This window comes from Athene noctua, chromosome 27 (assembly GCF_965140245.1).
Source record: "Athene noctua chromosome 27, bAthNoc1.hap1.1, whole genome shotgun sequence".
NCBI lineage: Eukaryota > Metazoa > Chordata > Aves > Strigiformes > Strigidae > Athene > Athene noctua.
This window is the reverse complement of record NC_134063.1, coordinates 4,019,779-4,041,324: the sequence shown is the minus strand read 5'-3', so window position 1 is coordinate 4,041,324 and position 21,546 is coordinate 4,019,779. Positions and strand designations below refer to the sequence as shown.

General features: G+C 61.2%; 2 protein-coding genes across 10 annotated transcripts; one reads left to right on the top strand and one right to left on the bottom strand.

Moving 5' to 3' along the window:
• Window positions 1–1,591: 1,591 nt before the first annotated feature.
• On the top strand, window positions 1,592–8,260 carry LOC141971020 (acidic leucine-rich nuclear phosphoprotein 32 family member B). Of its 7 annotated transcripts, XM_074928076.1 has the most exons (8): window positions 1,592–1,717; window positions 4,343–4,492; window positions 4,984–5,106; window positions 6,126–6,307; window position 6,555; window positions 6,607–6,714; window positions 7,142–7,196; window positions 8,023–8,260. In XM_074928076.1, exons 1-8 carry the CDS (start codon window positions 1,664–1,666, stop codon window positions 8,109–8,111), a joined length of 762 nt encoding a protein of 253 aa, XP_074784177.1. In that variant the 5' UTR covers window positions 1,592–1,663; the 3' UTR covers window positions 8,112–8,260. The 7 variants fall into 7 exon arrangements, with proteins under 7 accessions (XP_074784177.1, XP_074784178.1, XP_074784179.1 ...); XM_074928077.1 differs by lacking the exon at window position 6,555 and having other exon boundaries at window positions 6,126–6,324; window positions 6,605–6,714; window positions 7,145–7,206; window positions 8,030–8,260; XM_074928078.1 differs by lacking the exon at window position 6,555 and having other exon boundaries at window positions 6,126–6,324; window positions 6,605–6,726; window positions 8,035–8,260.
• Window positions 8,261–11,884: 3,624 nt separating this feature from the next.
• Window positions 11,885–20,518, bottom strand: ZNF414 (zinc finger protein 414). 3 transcript variants are annotated; one of them, XR_012635248.1, is made up of 9 exons: window positions 20,426–20,518; window positions 15,734–15,867; window positions 15,231–15,332; window positions 15,039–15,146; window positions 14,687–14,792; window positions 13,920–14,455; window positions 13,500–13,550; window positions 12,621–12,763; window positions 11,885–12,319 (listed from the first exon to the last, which is right to left on the bottom strand). XR_012635248.1 is itself a non-coding variant. In XM_074928125.1 (9 exons), exons 2-9 carry the CDS (start codon window positions 15,801–15,803, stop codon window positions 12,243–12,245), a joined length of 1,209 nt encoding a protein of 402 aa, XP_074784226.1. In that variant the 5' UTR covers window positions 15,804–15,867; window positions 20,426–20,518; the 3' UTR covers window positions 11,885–12,242. The 3 variants fall into 3 exon arrangements, 2 of the variants coding, with proteins under 2 accessions (XP_074784226.1, XP_074784227.1); XM_074928125.1 differs by having other exon boundaries at window positions 12,621–12,779; XM_074928126.1 differs by lacking the exon at window positions 13,500–13,550 and having other exon boundaries at window positions 12,621–12,779.
• Window positions 20,519–21,546: the final 1,028 nt, after the last annotated feature.

Sequence of the window (21,546 nt, the reverse complement as noted above, 5' to 3'; positions counted from 1 at the left end):
CAGTGGCCTGTTGCCAAAGGGGACAATGAGGGACTATGAGGCTGGTCCTGCGAGCCCTCGTGTTCCTGTTTACTTGGAGGCTTGGTCGTCGATCAGAGAGATTTCTCTGGGTATTTTTTAAGATAATTTTTAATGAAGTCATTGCCAGCAGTGCCCACATCCTGCAGGAATCCTTCTGCGTGGAGTCCCTGGGAATGGTGGCACCGTGTCGTGGTGGGGGACCTTCCCCGGCCCTGTGCAGCGAGTCCCACCCGTTCCATTGCACCTTTTAAACACAGCTGGGCCTGTCAGCCCTGCCTGGGCCAGGCAGTCCCGCAGCCATAACCCTCCGGGGCTGTGGCTGCCAGGCTAACCCTCGCCTTGCCCGTCTCATGATGGTGGAATTCCCAGCTCACTGTGTTTGCAGCCAGAGCGCAGCCCTGGCCAGGGTGAGCCACAGGCCTCTGTGGGCTGCCCATCAGATCAGAGAAAGGGAAAACATCATCATAATCCTCACAGTGAGGGGAGTTCCCGCTGTTATCTCATCCTTCCGTTAGCAGAAAGTCTGACCAACACCCCGGCTTTATCAGCCTCCCCAGCCACGGCACTGCTGGCAGACGTAGCCTCAGCAGTGGCTGAAAGAGGAGGCCTGGGGGTGGGAACGTGGTGTCTGGGGATGGGAATATGGCTCCTGGGGATGGGAACGTGGAGCTTGAGGACAGGAATGTGGCGCTGGAGATGGGAACGTGGTGCCTGGGGATGGGAACATGGTGCTGGAGGAGGGAAAATGGTGGTTGGAGGTGGTAGTGTGGTGTGTGGGGATGGGAAGGTGGTGGCTGGGGATGGGAACATGACACTGGAGAAGGGAACGTGGTGCAGGAGAGGGGAAAACGGTGCCTGGGGACGGTAGTGTGGAGCATGGGGATGGGAATATGGCGGTTGGGGTTGGGAATGTGATGTTTGGGGATGAGAACATGGCACTGGCAAAGGGAACATGGTGCCTGGGGATGGGAACGTGGTGGTTGGGGATGGGAACATGGTGCTGGAGAAGGGAACATGGTGCTTGGGGATGAGAACATGGTGCTTGGGGATGGGAACGTGGTGGCTGAGGATGAGAACATGGTGCCAGAGAAGGGAACATGGTGCCTGGGGATGGGAACGTGGTGGTTGGGGATAGGGAACGTGGTGGCTGAGGATGAGAACATGGTGCTGGAGAAGGGAACGTGGTGCCAGAGAAGGGAACATGGTGCCTGGGGATGGGAACGTGGTGGTCAGGGATGAGACCATGGCGCTGCAGAAGGGAACATGTGAGGAGCCTGGGGATGGGAACGCGGAGCCTGGGGATGGATGAGAACATGGCGCTGCCGACGGCAACATGGCGCCCGGGGCTGGGGCCGCGCCGCCGGGCCGGGGGCGGGGGGGGACGCCCCAGCGCGCGCCCTGTCGCGGCGGGGCGGGGCGGGGCGGGGCGGGGCCGGCAGGGGGCGCTGCCGGGAGCGGAGGCGGCCGGCAGGGGGCGCGGCGCGCGCCGCCTTTGTTGCCGTTGGCGCCTTCCCCGGCCGAGGCGGCGGCGGCGCGCGCGGGCTCGGGCGGGAGGCGGCGGGAGCGGGGCGGGGCGGCGGGAGCGGGAGCGGCGCGGGGAGCTCGGGGCGGCGCGGGGAGCTCGGCTCGGGGCGGCGGGAGGATGGAGATGAAGAAGCGATTGACGCTGGAGCTGCGTAATAAGAAGCCGGGCGAGGTACCCGCGGCCATAGAGCGCGTGGCGGGGGCGGCGGGGGGGAGGAGGAGGATGGGGACCGGGCCGGCACGTGCTGCGGGGGGGACCGGGGAGGGGTTGGGGCGGCCCGCGGGGGTCCCGCACGGCGGGGAGGAGCGGGGGGGGTGTCTGTGAGGGGGGTGGCCGTTGGAGGGGTGCGGGGAGCGGCGGTGAGGAGCTTTCCCCCCCCCCCCCCCCCCCCCCGGCATGGCGGCGCGCACGTGCGCGGCGGGGCCCGACCCGGCCCGGGGCGGCGGCCGGTCCCGTCCCGCCCCGCAGCGAGGGGCGTTGGGCGGCGGGGTGAGGCGGGGGTGGGCGGTCGGGTCGGGCCGCGCTGGCTGCTGCCGCGCCGGAGCCGCCGAGCAGGGCCGGGGCGGCCCCGCGCAGCCATGGCGGCTCGGCCATGTTAGCGGCCGCCCGGGCCTGCCCCGGCCCGCCCCGCCGCGGCCCGGGCTCTCCGCGGGGCCTGCGCCGCCTGGGGGAGGTGGACCGGGCCCGGGGCTCGCCCCCGCATCCCGGAGCTCCGGGAGCCGCGCTGTCAGAGCCGCCTCCGCGCCGGGCGGGCACCGGCGGTGCGAGGCCCGAGCGGGGCCTGCCCCGGAGGCCTGGGGCGGGGGGGAGCGTGGTACCGGGGCGCCGGCACGGAGAGCGGGGCTGCGGTTCCCCCTCGCTTGGGGAAGGGGTTGAGGTGGCGGCCGAGCCGCCCTGGCCGCCCGGGCCCCGCCGCTATCCGCCCCGCGGCCGCCTCCCGCCGAGGACGTCCCGCCCGGCGGGGGCAGCGGAGCCGCCCGCTCCCCTCAGCCTTAGGGCCAGGCCCGGGGCTTCGCACCCGCTCGAAGCGTTTCGCTTCGTCCATCAGGGCCTGCGCTCCGGGAGCGGCTCGGCTTCGGAAAAGCGTCCGCCCCTTATCTGGGCCGGGCCGGCGGCCCCGCTCGCTGCCTCGCAGGGAGATAGCTGGTGGCTGTCACCCGGCCTGTAGGGACAGCGGGCGGCCGTGGGCGGCCCCAAGTCAGGCATGAGGAAAAAGGGTTGTGAGTGGAGATTTTCACAGAGATTAAAGCTGCTTTCGGATAGCAGAGGGATTTTCAGGACGAGGACAATTTGAGGAGTAAAAGCGTCCCCTCTCAGGCTGCGAGCTGTGGGTCTTCTCTAGTTCGACGCCAGGAATTTGAGAGACTGGCACGCTGCAGAGGCGAGCAGGGCCAGAGCTTGCGTGCCCTGGGACTAAAGCCGGTGTGAGCCAGTATTGCTGCTGGTAGATGCCGTCCTGGTTGCTTCGTGCTGCTGCAGTGCTTGCTGTGCGATGCGGGACAGAGGTCTGGGCCGGGTTAAAGCTGGTCTCAGCCAGGTTAGTTCATAACCTGGTAACATTCAGGCTCACCTCTGCGCCTGCACCAGCACAGCAACAACGGCAGAAGGCTGGCTTGGGCCACCTTCCCACCCACCATGCTGAGTCTCGGTTCAGTTGGAGGTTTGTCTGGGGTGTTGGGAGCAAAACGAGCTCAGCTACAAAACTCCTGGCTCAGCCTGTTTGCTGTTCAACTCAGAGCCCTGACCAGTGATGCCACTTGTGGAGTTTTAAGCATTAATTTGTTTGGAACTTCTGTTGTGAGGATGGCACGGCAAGCCTGAAACTCTGCTGCCAGCCAGGCAAAGTGATTTTTAAAATGACTCCCTAATAGTTGGCTGATCTGAGCAAGAGAGGTAGAATGGGAACACTGTGAAGGAGGATTTTGGAGAGCGTCACAAGCCTTCTGGCCAAGGCTGATTTTTGTATCCTGCTGTGAACGATGTGTGGGGTAAAAGCAAGTTTTGGAAGTGGCCTGTGAGAGCTGGGGCTTGAGCACTGACCTGTGCTTTGGAGGAGAGGAGAATGTTTACCCTCGGGTGTTTGGGGGGGGGGGAGCAATTCTGTGCTGGTGCTTCATGGTCCTAAAGCCACAGAGGGGTTTATTTTTGTTCTGAATTACCACGTAGCAATGGCTTCTGTGTGTGTAGTCTGTGCTGGGCAAAGTATTAGATGCCATTAGTGGATCTGCACTACCCAGATTGAGGTTGAGCTCATCTGTTTAGAGACCTGCCTAGGCAGATGTCTCACCTCTGCATGGAGGCAGTCACAGGGAAATGAATCTTCTGGAGGCAGGTTTTCCAGCACCCCAGTGGCGTGGGGAAGAAAGTTGAAGGGGACAAAACCAGATGACCTTGTTTGGCCCCTTGTTAGTGAAGCCTGAAGCGTGACTGAAAGCTTTTCGATGCCTTGTGCGTGAAACGTTTTGATGCAACCTCATGGTTCGGCTCCTTAGTGCTTCTTAGCAGAGAAGGTGGACCTTGGCTGGAGTCACAGGGTGCGGGGTGGTGCAGCAGTCGCATGTTACATGGCTCATGCTTAAATGGTGAAGACCCAACCACCGTGACAGGTTCTCACCCTGTGCCTTTGCAAAAGTTATTCGGCTTTAAGATCTTGTGTGTCCCTTGATGCGAGTAAGGGGGACCTTCAGGCTCATGTGCTGCTTTGCAATGTCCGTCGCACCACCTGGTGTCAGCTTGCCAGGCTGGGGGTGAGGCTCAGCCGGGGGGGTGACAGCTGCTGGGTGTCTCTGTTGGCAGGTGAAGGAGCTGGTTCTTGATAACTGCCGTTCGGACGATGGGAAGATCGTTGGTCTCTCTTCAGATTTTGAGAACCTGGAGTTCCTCAGCATGATCAACATCAACTTGTTGTCTGTCTCCAATCTCCCCAAACTCAGTAAGCTCCGGAAGGTGAGTCAGACCTGCACTCCCATCTCCAGCAGTCCTTGCTCGGAGACTGCTGCTGCCCTGTTCCCGGTGACAGCTGTTTTTCCTGTATCTGCCAGAAAAAGGCCATTTGATTTTGCTTTTTCCTTGTAGCCTACAATCTGAGCAAGTGAGAGATTTTTTTTTTTTTTTTTGGTATGCAACAATGCTTTTGAGCTCATGATGTGTTTAGGGTCCTTTCTCTCTTGCTGTTGTGCTACTGTCAGATGCTTCAGTAACATCATAAATATTTTGGGTTTTAGAGCATGTGTCCTTGCAGTACAGAGGTGGCTGGGAGTGCTGTGTTACCACAGGAAAGGGCTTCCAAGTGAAAACTTGAACTGCTGCTCTATTACATGATCTAATGAACAGGGCCTGGAACTTGGGTGCTCATTGTAATCCAGTTCTCAGGGCAATTTTATTCCTGTGTCACAAGCTGAGACACTTAGTGACTATGTGATATTCCCTCCTGGCAGCTGGAGCTGAGTGATAACAGGATTTCTGGTGGCCTTGAAGTTCTAGCAGAGAGAACTCCTAACCTGACACACTTGAATCTAAGTGGCAACAAGATCAAAGACATCAACACCCTGGAGCCCTTGGTGAGTGGAAGGCTGTGCTGGAATCTAAGGGATGAGGTTGTTTCCTTTGGGGAGCGTGTCTGTGTAGCAGAAGTCCAACGTCTTGGTAACTGTTCCAACAGCACTTCGTGGTTCTGATGGGAACAGATGAGTGGGTCCAATTTGAGGCTGGGCTAATAGTTAATGGCTCCTCTGTATGGAAAACCAGCAGCCAGTTGCTAAAAGAAGCATGAAATTGGGCTGGATGAGTAAAACTGTGGATGCAGTGCTCAGTGTCCATCTGAGAAAGGACCGTTAATGGGTCGGATGCAGTTTGAGGTAGGTGGCACCTGGGGTGTCATGGAGATGAGTTGCTGGGACACCAGTGAGGGTGTCCACATCAGTCCCGAGGTGCTGTTGTGCTGGGCTGGGACCCTCTTGCCCTGGGTGCTGTCACGCCTTGCAGCGCCTTCCCGGTGCATCCGAACCGCCCCAGAGGTGGCTCTTGCCTTGTGATCCTGACTCTGTAGCTGAAAGGTCTGAACTAGGGCATTTGCCTCATCAGCTGTTGCCTTTGGTCCCTCTGTCCCCTCTGGGAAGAGCTTGGGTCTGTTTTGCTCCTCCTTGGCTTGACCTGGTGCATGGTGCGATGGCCTGAGCGGGGGAGCTCTGTGGCTGCGCTGAAAGGCGCTCGGGCGCAGTCTGCAGGTCTCCCTGGATCGTGCTTTTGGGTATTTTGCCTGATGTTTTGGGCAGGATGAGTCTGGCTCAGTGATTCCTCCTGCTGAGGCAGCTGGACTTTCTGTGCTTTGTTGCCCACCTCATTCAGAAGGGAGTAAGATTTGCAAATGGTTTCACAGGGAGCTGGCTCCAAGGAGGGGAAACTAGGACAGAGGAGCTGAAAAGAAATCTTTGCCTACAGTTAGCAAGAGCCATAACTTCTCTCCATCTGAGGAGCAGCACGTGGTGCAAATAGTGCATGCAGGGACACTTCTGTACTAGCTCTGGGTAGCAAACCAGCGGCTTGATCTTCAAATAACCCAACAAATTGATCTTTGCAGAAAAAGTTGCCAAACCTCCATAGTCTGGACCTCTTCAACTGTGAGGTGACGATGCTCATCAACTACCGGGAGAGCGTGTTCACCCTTCTGCCCCAGCTCACCTACCTGGACGGGTTTGATGCTGATGACCAGGAAGCCCCTGACTCAGACCCTGAAGCAGACGGGGATGGACTGGAAGACGAGTATGAGAATGGGGAAGGTGAGGATTTTCTCCTCTTGGTTTTCTCACTGGAGAGCAACCCCTTTTCCCCTTCTGCGTGTTACTAATTAAATGCTGATTGTAACTTGCCACTAGAGTAGGGGCTGTCTGGGTAACCCCACTCCCTCCTGTGGCAGCCTGCGTAAGGAATGAGACCTGCCGCAGGCTGACGGGGCTTGTTCTCTGATTTCCTGCCCACGGCTCATGTAACGTGGGTTGGAGGTTGCGAGTGTTTGGGAACCGTAACACCTCCCTCTCCTTTTGGTAGAAGGTGAGGAAGAGGATGATGATGAGGAGGAAGATGATTTGGATGAAGAAGTCATTGACGATGAAGAAGATGAAGATGATGATCTGGAAGGTGAAGAGGAGGAGGATGGAGTAGATGATGAGGTGAGGCTTTCTGTCATCGCTACAAGTCTGCAGCACTGCCTTGCTGTGGTTGGTGGCACGTTTGTCCCTTGACCTGGTGACCATCTGGCTGGGTGTCACCGATGCCTCTTGGTGGGCAGATCTGAGGAGTGCTGCCACGCGCTCTGCCTTTTCCTGTGCACCTTTTGACTCGGGGTCTGCAGAGTTTGCCAGTTCAGACTTGTTTATTGCTTGGCCTGGGACTTCCCATGGCTTCAGGCCGGACAGTCCCCTTTGTAGGGATGTGAGAAGCTATTTTGGAACCGGCAGCTTCTCCCTCCTTGGCTGGTACCTGTCACCTGAGGCGAGAGCAGGGCGGGAGCAGAGGTGAAGGAAGGTGTTGCTGTGGAGTCACGCCTCGCTCACGGGATTGTGGTTCTCGCAATAAAGCGTCTTGTTTTGACTCCAGGAGGAAGATGAGGAAGAAGATGGTGAGGACGATGAAGAAGACGAAGCTGATGATGGTGAGTTGAATCCTAACAAACTTGCCTCAACGGTCTCACACAGTTGCTGGTTTTGTGAAGCTTCCCAAGCTTCAGGGCAGTGCTGTTGTTGCCTGCAGCTTTTCCCTGATATAAAGCGCCACATTTCTGCTTACGGGCACCGCTAAAGCTGTTGCTAATGCCTAAGCTGACTGTCAAGCAGTGGTTATAACCAAAGGGGCACACAGTGCTGATGGGGAAACAGGTTTCAGTGTCTCCTAATGCTAACCAAGCTGGGTAAGCCTGCCAAATATTAGAGACAAATTGCCTGGAAGACCAGTTGTAAGTAGCCTGCACTGGTAGTCCATGCAGGATCCAGGCTTCTGTCACAGAAGCTGGTGTGAGCAGCCTGTGTGTGAGGAAATGCTCTTGCAGGCACGTTCCTTTCGTGTAGAGAAGGGGCTAGACCTGAGCTTCCTCTCACTGTAACTCCTGGTTATAACAAACTATGAATACCTGAATGAATGTTGACAGAACAGTGGCTGCTGTGACTTCAAATTGATCTTGTATGAGCTTGGTCAGAAGTGATTGAACTCTGCAGATGCGACGTTTTTGGGGGTCCTTAACAGAGAAAGCCCATGAACTGTGGGATGCTTGGAGGGCACAGAAAATAGTTAAAAGTCTTGTGCTAGTCCAGGCTTTTCTGGGTGCTGTGAGAAACCGGGCAGGGTGGATCTCTGCTCCGTAATGGTGCCAGTCTAGTCTGTGCTTGTTCACCACCAAGCTGTGGCTGACGTGGCTCGAGGCCGCTGTTCAGATGCTGTTCCGCGAGGCTGAGCAGAGCTTCATGCTTCACCTCTTTTTGCAGACCTTCCGCGAGGGGAAAAGAGAAAACGAAATATAGAGGATGAAGGAGAGGAAGATCCAGAAGACGAAGAGGACGATGAGGATGACTGATCCCAGCGAGCCAATCAGTTTTACAGACTATGACTGTGCTTGTCTTAACCTCCCCATTGTGTCTATGTGAGACTGTAAATCCCCGTCTCCCACTCCTCCCCCCTTTGTATGGCTGCAGCGTCCACAATATATTTTTTTAAGATGTAGAATACTGTAGGCATTCAGGGGAATCTTCCATACAAGGCTCACTTTCTCACAAGTATCTCATGACCAAAGGCTTTCTCCGTTCTGTGGTTTGTGCAGCAGTTTGCAAAAAAAAAAAAAAAAAAAAAAAAAAAAAGAAAAGAAAAAAAAAAAAAAGAAAAAAAATTCCTCCTAGGGTATCTTTTGTGTCTGAAATCAGCCTTGCCACACTGGACCCAGAGCTCCAGCTCGCCACCCTGCCTGCCAGCCAAGAAGGCGTGTTTGCTCTGCCCATGCCCTCAGACCAGCTTTCTGAAGACGCTTGAGCCATCCTGAGCAGTGGGTGCAAATCTGGTTCATCTAAATGGACTCGAAGCGAACGGTCGCTGAGGTCTCTCTGACCAGAAATCGTGGTGATGTGGTCTCTGGAGATGCTTGAAGATACTTTAGTGCTGGGGATGTGGGGTGCCTGGGGTCGGGGGGGGTTGGCTGCTTGCAAGACCTGGTACCTCTGACGATGCACCTTGCAGTAGCCCTGCACTTGCTTTCCTATAATTTTTTTTTTTTATAAACGAGTATTTTTCCTGGTGGCCACCTAATAACGTGGATCTCCAAGTCAGTCTGGTGGTGGGTTTTTGTTTGTTTTGTTTTTTTTTTTTTTTTTTTTTTTTTGCGGCTGTGAGCGGTTGTTTGCTGTGACGAGCCTTCTCGTCACCCCGTAGCAGCCTTTGCCTTGAGGAAGAGGTAGGAAATAGCAGGTGAAGGGATACTGCACTTCTGTCAAACTCCATTTCGCACTGTACAGAACACGTTCAACCTGTATCACTGTGATGCACCTAACTCGGCGTTCCCCGGAGACCGTGTTAGCCTCTATATTCTCAGGGTCCTTCTGCTCGCCAGTACCAGCTCTGGACAGTTGCCTCGGTGCTAGCCTGGTGTACGCATCCTCTTTTCCTTTTCAGCGTGAAGAGAAGTGCATTGATCAGAAATCCACCTCGCTCCCGCTCGTCTTTACGCTCCGCGGGAGCACGGACGGTGCCGCGGCCGCGTGTGTCCCCCCCCCGCCAGCCCTGCAGTGGCTGGAAGGAGTCCGGGGGGGCACCCGCAGGGTGTAACTCCCTGCTGGAGTGTTTCTGACCCTTTGCCCATGGGGACAACTGGCCCTGTGGCACCTGAGGGCAGGTGGCTGCTCAGTGCTGGGTGCCAGTGAGCCGCGCTGGGGCGGGGGTCACCGCTGTGTCCCCCCCCTGCTCTGCTGTCGGGGCTCCCCACGGGTGCAGACGCACTGGCACTTTGTGGCAGGCCCCGGGGGTGGGGGTGGGGGGTTGCTCTGGGCGATCTGCGGGCACCCGGCGCTTGGAGGCGAAGACTCGTGGCGGCTCCTCCCGAGCAGCCGCGTGTGTGTCGCGGCACAGCCGAGTTCCTGTCGCTTTGTTCTGTCCTTGCTGTCGTCTCTTGGCATTGTACAGTAGCTGTAACCATTCGGAGAAGAACTAGTCCTGTAAAATGCAAACTGAGTAACTTATAAATGTTAAAAGGAATTTTTAAAAGAAATTTCAGAGCAGCAGTTACTTCTAATTTTTCCCTGCATTTTTAGCAGATTGTATGGATTTTATATTAGCCTAGTAACTGTCAGGTTTTTGATTGGTCAGACTAGTCCCAGAAATAAGGATCTCCAGCCCTTTTGTATCTTTTGTTACAAAATTTGGATAAAACTTTTAATAAAGATTTCAGTTTTTAAAAATCCATTGCAATGAACGTTGTCCTCGCTGCCTCTGCTCTAGGAACACCCCTGCTGCAGCCCAGCCTGCAGGAACACGTGGAAGTTTTGGGGCGTTTTTTTGCGTCTCCTGGGAGCGGTGACTGTCCGGTGCCCCCAGCACAGCCTGGTTTTGCTCTGAGCCACCCTCCGCCCCGGCTGGGTGGATGTTGGTAAGTGCAGTGGGGGCTGGTGGGGCTGATCCGGGCACATGGGGGCTGCTCGTGGGGCTCTGGGGTGGGTGGGGTGGCACAGACGGTGCTCTCTGGCTTCGGGGGCCGTGGCTGGGCTCAGATCAGGGAGAGGCTGGGGATGGGTCCCACTGCTGGGTTTTAGGGTGGGCACCCATGCTGCCCTGGGGGAGAAGCTGGGTGCTCGGGCAGGGAGGAGGAGCCCCACTGCAGGCTGGGCTGGGGGGTCCAAACTGTGCCGAATGCCACGGTGCTTGCCCCCCCGTTGTTGAAGGCTGGAGGGGTCCCTCGACTTGCTGGGGCTGTGTGGTCCTGCTCTGGCTCTGTCAGGAGTTGCTGCTCCACCAGGTCTCAGCAGCTGGGGGGGCTTCAGCTCAGGCTTCTCGCTTCAGCCCATCTGTCCCCCTGCTCTGGGCTGGGGGTGAGGGGGGGTCTGTGCTGGACCGGGGCAGGGGGCAGCCCCAGAGCGGGGAGGCAGAGCAGCGCCACGGCCGCTCCCAGCCCCGCCAGCCCTGCCCACGCTGCCGCCCTGCTTACCGAGCCCCCCCATGGGGTGAGGGCCCCACAACCTCGCCGCGCCCTCCCCACCCAGATGGGTGCCTGCGGGGGCTGCCCACTGCAGCGAGGAGCCTCCCGCTCGCTCCTGTGCACGGAGGCAGCGGTGCTGGAGCTGCAGTTGGTCTGTCCGGCCTGGTCCGTCTGTCCAGCTGGGTCTCTGCTTCCCCCCCACTCGTCTCCACCCTCGCTGTCCCTGTCCGGGGCCGGTGGCTCCCCCAGGGGTGAGGGTGCCCAGCACAGGGGTGCAGACAGGAGGGAACTGTGGCAGTGGGATGCTGCTCGCCCGGGTAGCAGGAGGAAGGCGCATCCACCCCGACCAAGCAGCCCTCGGACCCCTCCTGCCCCCCACCACGGGGCAGCGCTGGGGGCACGGGGGTTCAGCTCTGTACCCCCCTGCTTGGCTTAGCGAGGGGGGGCTGCAGGCAGGGGAGGTGGGAAGGCAAAGCTCCCCCCCCCAGGACCTGTGTTATGGGGTGAATGTGTCTGGGAAAAGGGCAGCTCCAGGGGTGAGAGCTGGGGCGGGGTGGGGGAAATTCCCCGGTGTCCCCTCCCGGGGCTGGCGGCAGCACCTGACCCCGGGGTGCAGAGCAGCGGGGGGCCGGCGCTCCCACCCCTTGCGCCGGTGCCCGATCAGAGGCGGTGTGGGCCCGGGCGTGCGGCGGCACGACTCTGCTCAAACCAGTTGGGAGCAAACTCTTCACCTCGCTGGGACGGGGCCGGCACCTACGCAGGCAAAGCAGGACATGGGGGAGCCCGGGGCGGGACCGCTTGGCTCCCAGGGCGGGGTGCAGGGGGTCGTGCAGCCCCCGGGGCTGGGGACCAGGACATGGAAGAGCCATTGGGGTGGAGCAGGGCCCCGATTCTCCACTTGCTGCCTGGTGATGGAGCCTGAGCCCCAGCCCTGGTTTGGGTGCTGGGATGCAGTTGGCAGAAGCTCCAACTTGGCTTCTGAGGAGCCCTTCATGCTCTGGGATGTGTTGATGGGGGCTAGGGAGCACCCCTTCCCCAAACCTGGCCAGGGCTGGGCCAGGCTGGGACTAACCCCCTGCCCCCCCCCAAAGGAGGGGAGCCTCAGGGGCAGCACCGCTCCCCCATCGCCCTCAGCTGCTGCAGGGACTGACAGAGGCTCTGCCGGCTGCTGCTCCTGTACAATTCCCATTTATTATTTTGAGACCTCATTCCAGAGAAGTCCACTAACTCCTGAGCAACCTACCGGGCTCCCCCCAGAGCCCCTGGAGCTGAAGCAACGAAACCTTTAGGGGAAGGAGACACGGGGTTCCGGGTGTTTAGAGTTTCCGAAAATAAAAGGGAGGGTAGAAATTCAAGAGGAAAAAAAACATCTGCCCCTCTGCCACCCCATGCTGGGGCTGGGGGATGCTCCTGGTACCCAGGAAAGGGTTCTGTCCCAGAGCAGCGGCACGGGGCTGCGCGGTGTCCCCCTGCCCGGCCGGGGGGGAGGGATGGGGAGACGCAGGATCAGTCCTGTGGGAGCTGGGGGCATCAGAGCTGGGAGTACAGGGAGTTCTCCATCTCCGGCGTCAGCTTGGTGTGGAAGGAGGTGAGGCCCACCCCGAAATCTGGAGGGAGAGGGAAGAGAGTCGTCAGCACTGCAGCTGAGCCCCTCGCACCCTGATTCCTGTGGGAGGCTGGCACCTGGTGTGTGTGTGGGGGGGGGTATGGGGAGGGCACATGGACCCCCCCGAGGCATCGCTGCAGGCTGGGGAGCCAGGACCTGGAGCCCAGTGCCCACCCCAGCGGCTGGTCACCCCCCTCCGGGACAGTGGGGTATGCGTCTATGTGGGGCCAGTCGAGGCCGCTCTCCACAAGTATCCCAGCAGTTGGGGGTCCCTCCCGCAGCCCCCCCGCCCCGGGCCGTACCCATCTCTGCGTCCAGGCGCCCGGGCGGTGGGGGATTCTTGCGGTGGTCCTCGATGTGCAGGGTCATCTCCTCCCGCGAGGCGGTGGAGTAGGGGCACTGCATGCAGGTGTAGCGGCCCCGCGTGTGCTCCCACACGATGCGGCTGTTGGAGGAGTGCCCTGCAAGGACGGGCGAGGAGGGAAGCACAGCGCTCGCCCGCTGGCCCCCCTCCTCCCACGGCCCATGGAATTGGGGGGGGGGGGTTGGCTGTGCCCAGGCGTCCCCCCCCGCCGGTGGGAGCCGTGCGAAGCGGCAGCGCAGGGTGCAGGGCAGGCGGCCCCGGGTGCCGGCTGCATCGTGCTGGGTGGGTGCCGTGGGGCTCGGCTGGTGCTACGGGGGGCAGGAGCCTCCCCGCTCCGAGCGCCACATGCACAGAGGTCCCCGTCCCAAGGGGAGGAACCCCAAATCCGGGAGCAGGGAGCGAGGCTGTGCTCCCCAGCCCCCACCTCCCTTTGCCTGTTGCCCCTCCGCACCCCACGGAGCAAAGGGCAGCGGTTTCCATCCCAGCCTCGGGGCTGGGGCAACTGGGGGGACTCCAGCTCAAGCAGCTGCTGCAGCTCCTTCTCCTGCTGCTTCTGCCCTCGGGCGCTGGAGGAACCAGGCTGGGCAGTTCCTGGGGGCGTGCAGGTGGCGACGCCCCCCTGTCTCGGAGCCTACCTGGGTGGCATCCCCTCTCCTCGTGGCTCCCAAAAACGAGGGAGCCCGCCCTCCCCCTCTGCTCTCCGGGGAGCACCGCGGCGCCCCGTGGGGCCTCTCCCATCCCCTGCGGTACCCCCCCCCCCACCCTCCACCCCCCCAGTGACAGAAAGCAGCCCCCAACCAGTAGGTGCCAAACTAACCTGGAGTCACTCCTGAGCCAAAGCATGGGAGGAGTGGGCTGACACTCACACCTGCGGAGGGAATCGAGGGGCAAGACAAGCATTAGGTCTTCCCCTCCCTGGGGGGGCACACGTGGGAGGGCAGGCCTGGCCTGGCCCCCCGCCTCGCACCCCCAGCACGCCGGGGAGCAGCAGGGCTGGGAAAATTTGGAGGCTTGTTTTTTTGGTGGTTGCTGGTACTTTCTCCAATTGAGCATCCCTGCGGGTGGGATGAGGGGGGGGGCAGAGATGGGATGGGGCCGGGGTGGGGGGGCCGGGGCGGCCCTGCGCAGGGCCGGGAGGAGGGGGATCCTCGGCTGGCCGACGGCGGGTCCTCCTCTGGGAGCTGCTGGTCAAGGCGGGAGCAGAAGAAGGTTTGCCCGAACGGCCCCGCACGCTCACCTTGGCTTTTCTTCCAGACGGCGTTGGAGATGGGGGGGCCGTGGCCCGGCACGTAGGGCCGGAGGCGATGCTGCGCCGGGGGCTGCGGCAAACTGTAGGGCGAAGGGTGCACGTAGGACAGGAACGGCCCCGGCACCGAGGTGGGGGGTGGCCCCGAGAACTGAGTCAAGGACGACGGCCCGAAAAGGCTGGGCTCCAGCAGCGGGAAGGGGTGGGGGGCCGGTGAGACCAGAGGCAGGGCCTCCAGCGAGCCGGGCAGCTCGGGAAGGCTGGTGGGGAGCGCGGCGGGGGCCGCCGGGGCAGAGTCCGCGCCGGGCAGGATGGCTTCTTTCTCCAGGGGCCGGATAACGCTCGGGAGTTTGGGAAGCCCCTCGGGCGGCTTGGCCGGGGGCTCCTTCTCCAGGGCAGAGGTAGCAGGCAGGACGGGCTTGTCAGCTTTGGGGGGCGGCGCGGGGGTGCTGGCGCTGTCGGAGCAGACGTGCAGGTGCTTGAAGAGCGAGCGGTGTGTCCGGAAGCGCAGCATGCAGTTCTCACACCTGCGGGGCCGGGGAGGCAGCATCAGCAGCGGTGCTCCCCCTGCATCACCCACCCGCCCCGACCCTGGGGTCTGCCGCTGAGATGGGTTGGGGGGGGAAAGGGTTTGTAAAGGTGGGAGCCCCTGTGCTCGGGGCTGTTTGGGAGCTGCTGGGTGCCCCCAGATAGTGGGAGGTGGCTGCAGGGAGATGGCAGGGTGGCACGGGATGGCGACAGGGACCGGCGGGACTCACTTGAAGTAGCGGTTGGGCTTGTAGTGCACCTTCATGTGGGCCATGAGGTCCTGCATGCTGGGGAAGGTCTCTGTGCAGCCCAGCGTGGGGCACTGGAAGGTTTTGCCTGAGCAAAGAAACAGGGCAGAGATTCAGCAACAGCCCAGCTGCGCTGCACTCCCCCAGGGCTGGGGGCAGCCCCATCAGGGGGTCTCCAGCACCTCCCACACTCTCCCCACTCCCATCCGTGGCTGTCAGCATCTCCCGGAGGCACAGGCACCACCACCACCGCTGCCTCAGCTTCCAGCCACGCTTTGCCACCTCCCAGGCAAAAAAGGGCACCCTAGAGGGACACAGGGTGTCCCAGCCTTACCCTCGAGGGACTGCGTGGGTCTGTAGTGGACCTTCAGGTGGTCCATCAGCTCCTGCATGCTGGGGAAGGCCAGTTTGCAGCCGTAACTTGAGCACTGGTAGTGCTTCCCTGGAAGGAGACACATTTGTTGGCCTCATTGCCACCCCAGCCGTTGCTGTCACCTCCCCGGGACAGGGCTGAGGCCCGGCTCACCTGGGACAGGTCTGCGCTTCAGCGGCCGCAGGTCCTGGGCTGAGGTCCCTCCGCTCCCTGGCACCAGCATCGGGCCGCCGGGCAGAGCTGCTTCGCTGCAACCTGCCGGGGAGAGGCTGTTAGGCAGCGGGCACCAGCTTGCCCCTAAGCCTCGGGCCCTGCCTAAACCCCCTCCCTCTCTGCCCTCCTCCCTACCCTTTACAAACAGGGGTGCAGGTGAATGGGGGGGTCTGGCTTGGAAGGGGCTGGAGAGGCAGGAGCCCTCCAGGGTGGTTAGAAACGAGGTCTCTGCTCTAGAAAAAGCTGCTGGTATGAAGGCAAAGCCTGCTGGTGTCTTGAACACGCTGGGTGATGCCACGTGCCCACCCGTGCCCACCCTCAGGGTGCTCCCAGCCCCCCCTCTGGGGTGGGATTTGGCCAAAGGCCCTCACAGCAACAGGAGCAAAGGCTCGTCCTGCCCCGACTCCTCTCACCAAGCCCCCCCCGTGGCACAAGGGACTCACCTGCCCCCTCTCCGGTGTATTTACCCCCCAGGGAGAAGGTGGGCACAGCCTCGTCCTTCTCTGTCTTCATGGCCTGGCCAGTGGTGGGCACGGGGCGAGGTCTGCACCGCCGACGGCGTCTTCTCCTGGCGATGCTACATCGAGCGCAAGGGCGAGACGTTAAACCCCGGCACGGAGCGATGGCAACTGCCTCCTCCTCCTCCTCCTCGGTGCCCTGTGGCAGTGGGACTCACCCTCCCACCCGGGGACCTTCAGGGCCAAGCAGGCAGGAGATCCCACCTTGACAGGGGCTTTGCAGCATCCCTGTGTGTGGGGGGGACACGCTGCAAAGGCAGCACTTCACCCCGGGGGTTTTGTGCGTGGCCCCCCATGGGGAGCAGCAGGCAGGTTTTTTTGAAGCCAGAACCTTCCCTTCCCACTTCTCCCACCCCAGGGGTGGCCCACAAAGCCTCCGAAACATTCCCGCCCCCCCCAGCTTCCATCCCACACAGCCTGCCCCACACATCGCCAGACTCCTGCTTTGTGGCAAGGTCCAGCCGACAGCATCTACGGGCAAAAATCCCCACCACAAACCCACAGGACCCCTCCTCGCCAAGGCGCCGGGAAGCAGCGGCTGCAGGAGCTGCTCCAGCCTCTCTCACTCCTGGCTGGGGCCGGGGTCTCTCTAGATGCTTCCCCCTGCCTGCCCCCACCCGCAGTTTCAAAGGATTTTCCAGCCAGGAGAAGCAGCAGGTCCCGTTGCATGACCGGGAGCATCGGCAGCAGGGCCCGATGCCGATGGGCGCGTGGGGACAGTTCCTTCACCTACGCTGCATCAGATGGTCCCCAAAATTAAATCAGCTTGGCGTCAGAGAGCCTCGGCACGAGGCTGCGACGTGCAAAAGCCAAACACCAACTCCGAGCAAAAAGCATCTGGAAAGTCCCTCATTTCAGGAGATTTCTCAGTAGTGTCTTAACGTCCAAGTTAAGAATAAAATAAGGATAATAACAATAGTAAAAATAATGAGTGAGAGGGCTGTGGAGTGGCTGCAATATGCACATCTGCAGCTGGTTAGAGGGTCAGTGTTTGCCCAAGAGCTCCGTGACGCCCAGAGCAAACGTCCCTGCGGAATCTCCCCTGGGATGGGCCCAGCTGGGTACAACAAGGTCCACCCGCATCCACCCCACCCCTCCTGGCCTTGCCAGACCTGCCCGTTAGTTTCTGTTCAAGAGGCATTTTCCCAGGTTTTCTGTCCCAGCCCGGCTCCCAGACGGTCGCACTGAGCCCGGCTTTAGCTCTGAGCCCGGCTTTAGCTCAGCAGCTGCTACTGCAGCAACCGGTGGCGCTGGGATCGCAGCCCATCAGGCAATAAATCAGAGGAGGGGGCAAATCCAGGCCGGATTATTTCTCCGGCTGCCCCCAGGCTTGTAGCTTGGTTTGGGGGTTGCATTGGGGGTTTTTTGTTGTTTTCTCAGCTTCTGCCAGTGCCCTGTAGCTGGGACTGGCTGGAGGGTGGGTCAGCCCCGGAGCAGGGGTCTGGGGCAGGGCCAGGGGCTGGTGGAGCCTGGGAGGGGGAATTCAGCCCTGGCTGGAGGGGTTGGTTTGCTGGGGTCTGCACAAAGCGGCACAGCCTGGGGGAGGCAAACGCCACGCAGAAAGTTCACAGCAGCTTTGTTTTATCAGGAGGGGGGAATGCAGTTTTTGATGGGAACAAAGGTCTCACTAATTTTCTGTTGAGGAAGAAAGTGTTAGAAGGGTCGAGGCTGGGCTATGTCTTCCTGCTCAGCCCCTTGTGCATCGTCCGTGTGGCACTGCCACGTTTCGGTGGCCGTCCCTGAAGCAGCAGAGCTTCGGTGCTGCCGGAGCATTTGCTGGTAGCACGAGTCCTTGAGTCTGTAGTGAACCTCTCCCAGGTCCCCACTTCCCGGCTGGAAACACCAACTCTGCATCCACCCTCCATGTCACCGCCTGTCCCCAGGGCCCGTGGACAGTCCCCTGGGGACCGATGGTCTCCGACGTAAGGAGTATCCTCTGCACCAAGAGCTCAGCTGGAGCACAGGCAATTTTTTTCAAGAAATCAGAAAATTATTCCTCAGCAACATTGTGGTAGGTTTGTCAGCTCCCAGGGCAGGGATCTCCCCGTGCTCCAGGGTCAAACCCAGCTGCACATTCGGATGTTACAGCTCATGATGACACCTCCCTCCTCTCCCTCACAGATGCGCTGGCTGATGCCACTCTCCATTTCCCAGTTGCAGGAAACACCCCAGTGACAGCTTTTAAGCTGATTTTTTTTCACTGGAAAAGCTGGGGAAATGCCTCTGGAGCAGATGCTAACGGGCAGGTCCGGAGAGGGCAGGCGGGACGGATGCAGGCAGAGCTCACTGCAGCCAGCCCTCAGCTCCCCCCCGGCAGCGTCCCGCCGGAGCGAAGCCGACCAACGCGGGTGTGTTTTTGGACACGGCAGCAGCACGGCACCATCGCGGTCTGCTCGGCCCAGGCCCTGGTTTTCAGGGAGCTGGTGGCACCTCTATCATTTTGCTGTCATTTGTCACCTCCCGTGGGATGGCGCCCAACACTTTCCTCCATTCCCCAGGACCCTCCGTTCTGCAACCCTGAGCGCGATGCTCCGGCCCAGGCGCCACTGACCTGCCACTGTCCCCACTCCCAGCGGCCACAGGAGATGTGACGCCCCCTGTGCCAGTGCAAACCCTGCCCTGGAACCCCAAATCCCAGAGCCACTGAAAATCTGGTGTTGCTTCTTGCAAGGTTTTTCTGCAGGTTCAGTCTCACTGAGAACCCGCCGGCACCAAACTCCCGTGCTCGGGCCCCTGCGGTGAACAAGGACCCCAGAAAAATTCTTTTGGGGAGCTGACAGCAACGAGGGTGAGCAGGAGGGTTTGCAGCTACTGGTCACCCAGAGCAGCCTTGGATGCTGATTCAGTTGATAATTAATACAGCTCATCCCCCCCAAACGAACCAGGGGGTTTATACATGTCGCCAAGCACAGAAGACTTTTCCAAACCCACCCCAGGAGGGTAAATGGGACAAATAATCCTATTTGAGCATCTCTGTGTGGTCTATGGGCAGAGGTTGCAGAAGCTTCCCAAAACGCAGCTCCTCGGCGTAGGAGATGAGAGACAAAGGCTCTGAACAAGGGGCTCATGTGATCGCTGAGCCGGTGAGCGCCGAGGCGGAGGGAGGAAGCACAAGCTATGACAGCGGTTCCTGCCAGCCCAGCGAGCCCCCTGCCCGCCCCGGCACACGCTCCGGCCACCGGTCACGGGGTTCAAATGCACGTTGTAAATTAAAATGTCTGTCATAAATTCTCCTGTTGCCCTCAGCCATCACAGGGAGCTCTGCAAGAGTTGGGGGGGATGTGGGGCGAGTGGGGGAAGATGCTCCGGGCATCTCTGCTGCCCAGCAGCCCCTGTCTCACAGCCAAGGGCTTTGCACCCCAATTTGGGTGCCCTAATCCCAATGTGGGCTGGAGCAAAGCTGCTGCCTCCATGTTTGACCCCTCCACCTCACTCCGAGGGCTGGATCCCTGCTTTCCAAGTCAGAAAATCTGCCCGGAGTCCCCCCGGCGGAGCCCACCCCGAGCCCCACCGCAGCTGCTGCCAGTGGCAGCGTGGGCACCCAAGGGGGCAAGCACTGAGCCTCGCGGGTAGCCAAGGGGCCACGTCCCACAGCAGGCACGGGGGCAGCTCGGCCGAGGCCCTTCAGCAGTTCCTTGGGAAACATCTTTCGGCGTTGCCTGCAGAGATATGCCCGGGGGTCCCTGCTCCAAGGCAGCTGTGACCCAGGTGGCATGTGGAAACGGGGAAGGGACGTGCTGCCATTTCCCCACGTCCCCGCAGCACCCCGGTGCCCACCTTTACCTGCCTGCCCCTGGCCGGCTGATCCGCCGGGCTACATCAGCTCTTCAGCTGGAAAAAAAAAATCCCTCTTGCCTTTCAGGAGCCATCTGGGGAGGACGGACCTTCCTCCCTGGGCCTGGACAAAGCCCTTGCAGGCAGCCCTGGCCATGGTCAAGTTCACACCCTGGCCAAGGCACAGGAGCCCCCTCGCTCCAGCAGCAGCCGCATCCCCAGTCCCTGACAGCAACAAAGCGGCTCCCACGTGTGTGGGAAGATGGAGAGACCCTGGGGAGACCCCGGCGGGCGCAGCCCCGGGATGCTCCGGGTGGCCAAGCGGGTCCCGGTGCTCCCACGGGCCTGCAAGGACCAAAGGCTAACGGCCCCCGTGGCGAGCTGTCACTGTGCTACTAGCCCCACAGTTGGTAAACCCTACAGCTAGCAGCACCCCATAGGCAGCACCCCCATGGCTAGCGGTTTCTGTGGCTAGCAGCCCCCCACGAGTAACACCCCCACGGCTCCTGGCCCCTGTGGGTATTAACACAGCCATGGCTAGCACCCCCCGTGGCTACTCGCCCCATGGGCAGTGCCCCCCATAACCTGAGGCCCCCGGTGGGCAGCAACCCCACGGCTGGTGCCCCCCGCCACGGGCAGGGCGGGTTTGCCCCCGCTGCCCGTCCCGGCAAAGCCCCCGGCACCCCGATGTGTCGTCGTCACCCCCCCCAACCCCCCCCACCCCGGTACCTCCGCTACCTCGTCGCTCCCGGTGCCCCCCCGGTGCCGGTGCCCCGCCGGCCCCGCTCTACCCCCCCGCTGCCCGGGGCTGCCCCCCCGCTGCCCCCCCGGCCCCGCACGTACCGGGGCTGCGGCGGGGCCGGCGCCGCCCGGAGCGCGCATCAGCGGCGGCGCGGCCGCGGGGCCATTTTCTGCGCGGAGCTGTCGCGAGAGCGGGGGGGGGGGGGGGGGGGGGGAGGAGGAGGAGGAGGAGGGGGGGGGGGGGGGGAGGAAGGAGCGGTGCGGAAGGGGGGCCGGGGGCCGAGGGGGGAGCGGCCCGGTTCGGCCCCGCCCCGGTGCCCCCCGGGGGTTTTTACCGGGTGTTTTCGGAGCGCTCCCGCCCCCCCCCCCCCCGAACTGCTCCCCACCACAACGCCTGCGGGCGGCTTGAAGCACCCCGGGGCCTCGGAGCATCCCGGGGGGCTTTGGAACATCCCGGGGGCCTTTGGAGCATCCCGGGGGGCTTGGAGCATCCCGGGGCCTTTGGAACATCCCGGGGCCTTTGGAACATCCCGGGGCCTTTGGAACATCCCGGGGCCTTTGGAGCATCCCGGGGCCTTTGGAACATCCCGGGGGTCTTGGAGCATCCCGGGGCCTTTGGAGCATCCCGGGGCCTTTGGAACATCCCGGGGGTCTTGGAGCATCCCGAGGCCTTTGGAACATCCCGGGGGGTCTTCAGAGCATCCCAGAATCCTCAGAGCACCCTGAGCTCCTTGGGAAGCCCTGGACCCCTTAGAGCATCCCAGGGCACCCCAAGCCTCTTGGAGCTTCCCAAACCCCTCAGAGCATGCTGGAGCACCCTAGGGTGCTATGAGCACCCCAAGTTCCTCGGAGCACCCTGGACTCTTGGGAACATCCCGAGTCCCTCAGGTCACACATGACCCCTAAGAGCAACCCAAGCCCCTCGGAGCCTCCCAGGACCCTCAGGGCCGCTGCAGCCCCTCAGAGACCCCCAAGCCCCTCCGAGCCCCCGGAGCTGTTCAGAGCACCTCAGGGAATGCCTGAGCTGCCCCAACTCTCACTTGCCAGCGGGGCTAGAGGGGGCACCCCGTTGGCATGGCACTCACTGCTGGGGTGCTGCCCTCCCCCCCCCCCAGCCCCAAGAAATGTCTTGAAGGCACAGGAAGTTTTCTAAATTCCTGGAGTTTCCAAAGCCATTTTTTTTCATTAAAATGAAAACAGAGGCTCTGCATGCTTCCCCCCCC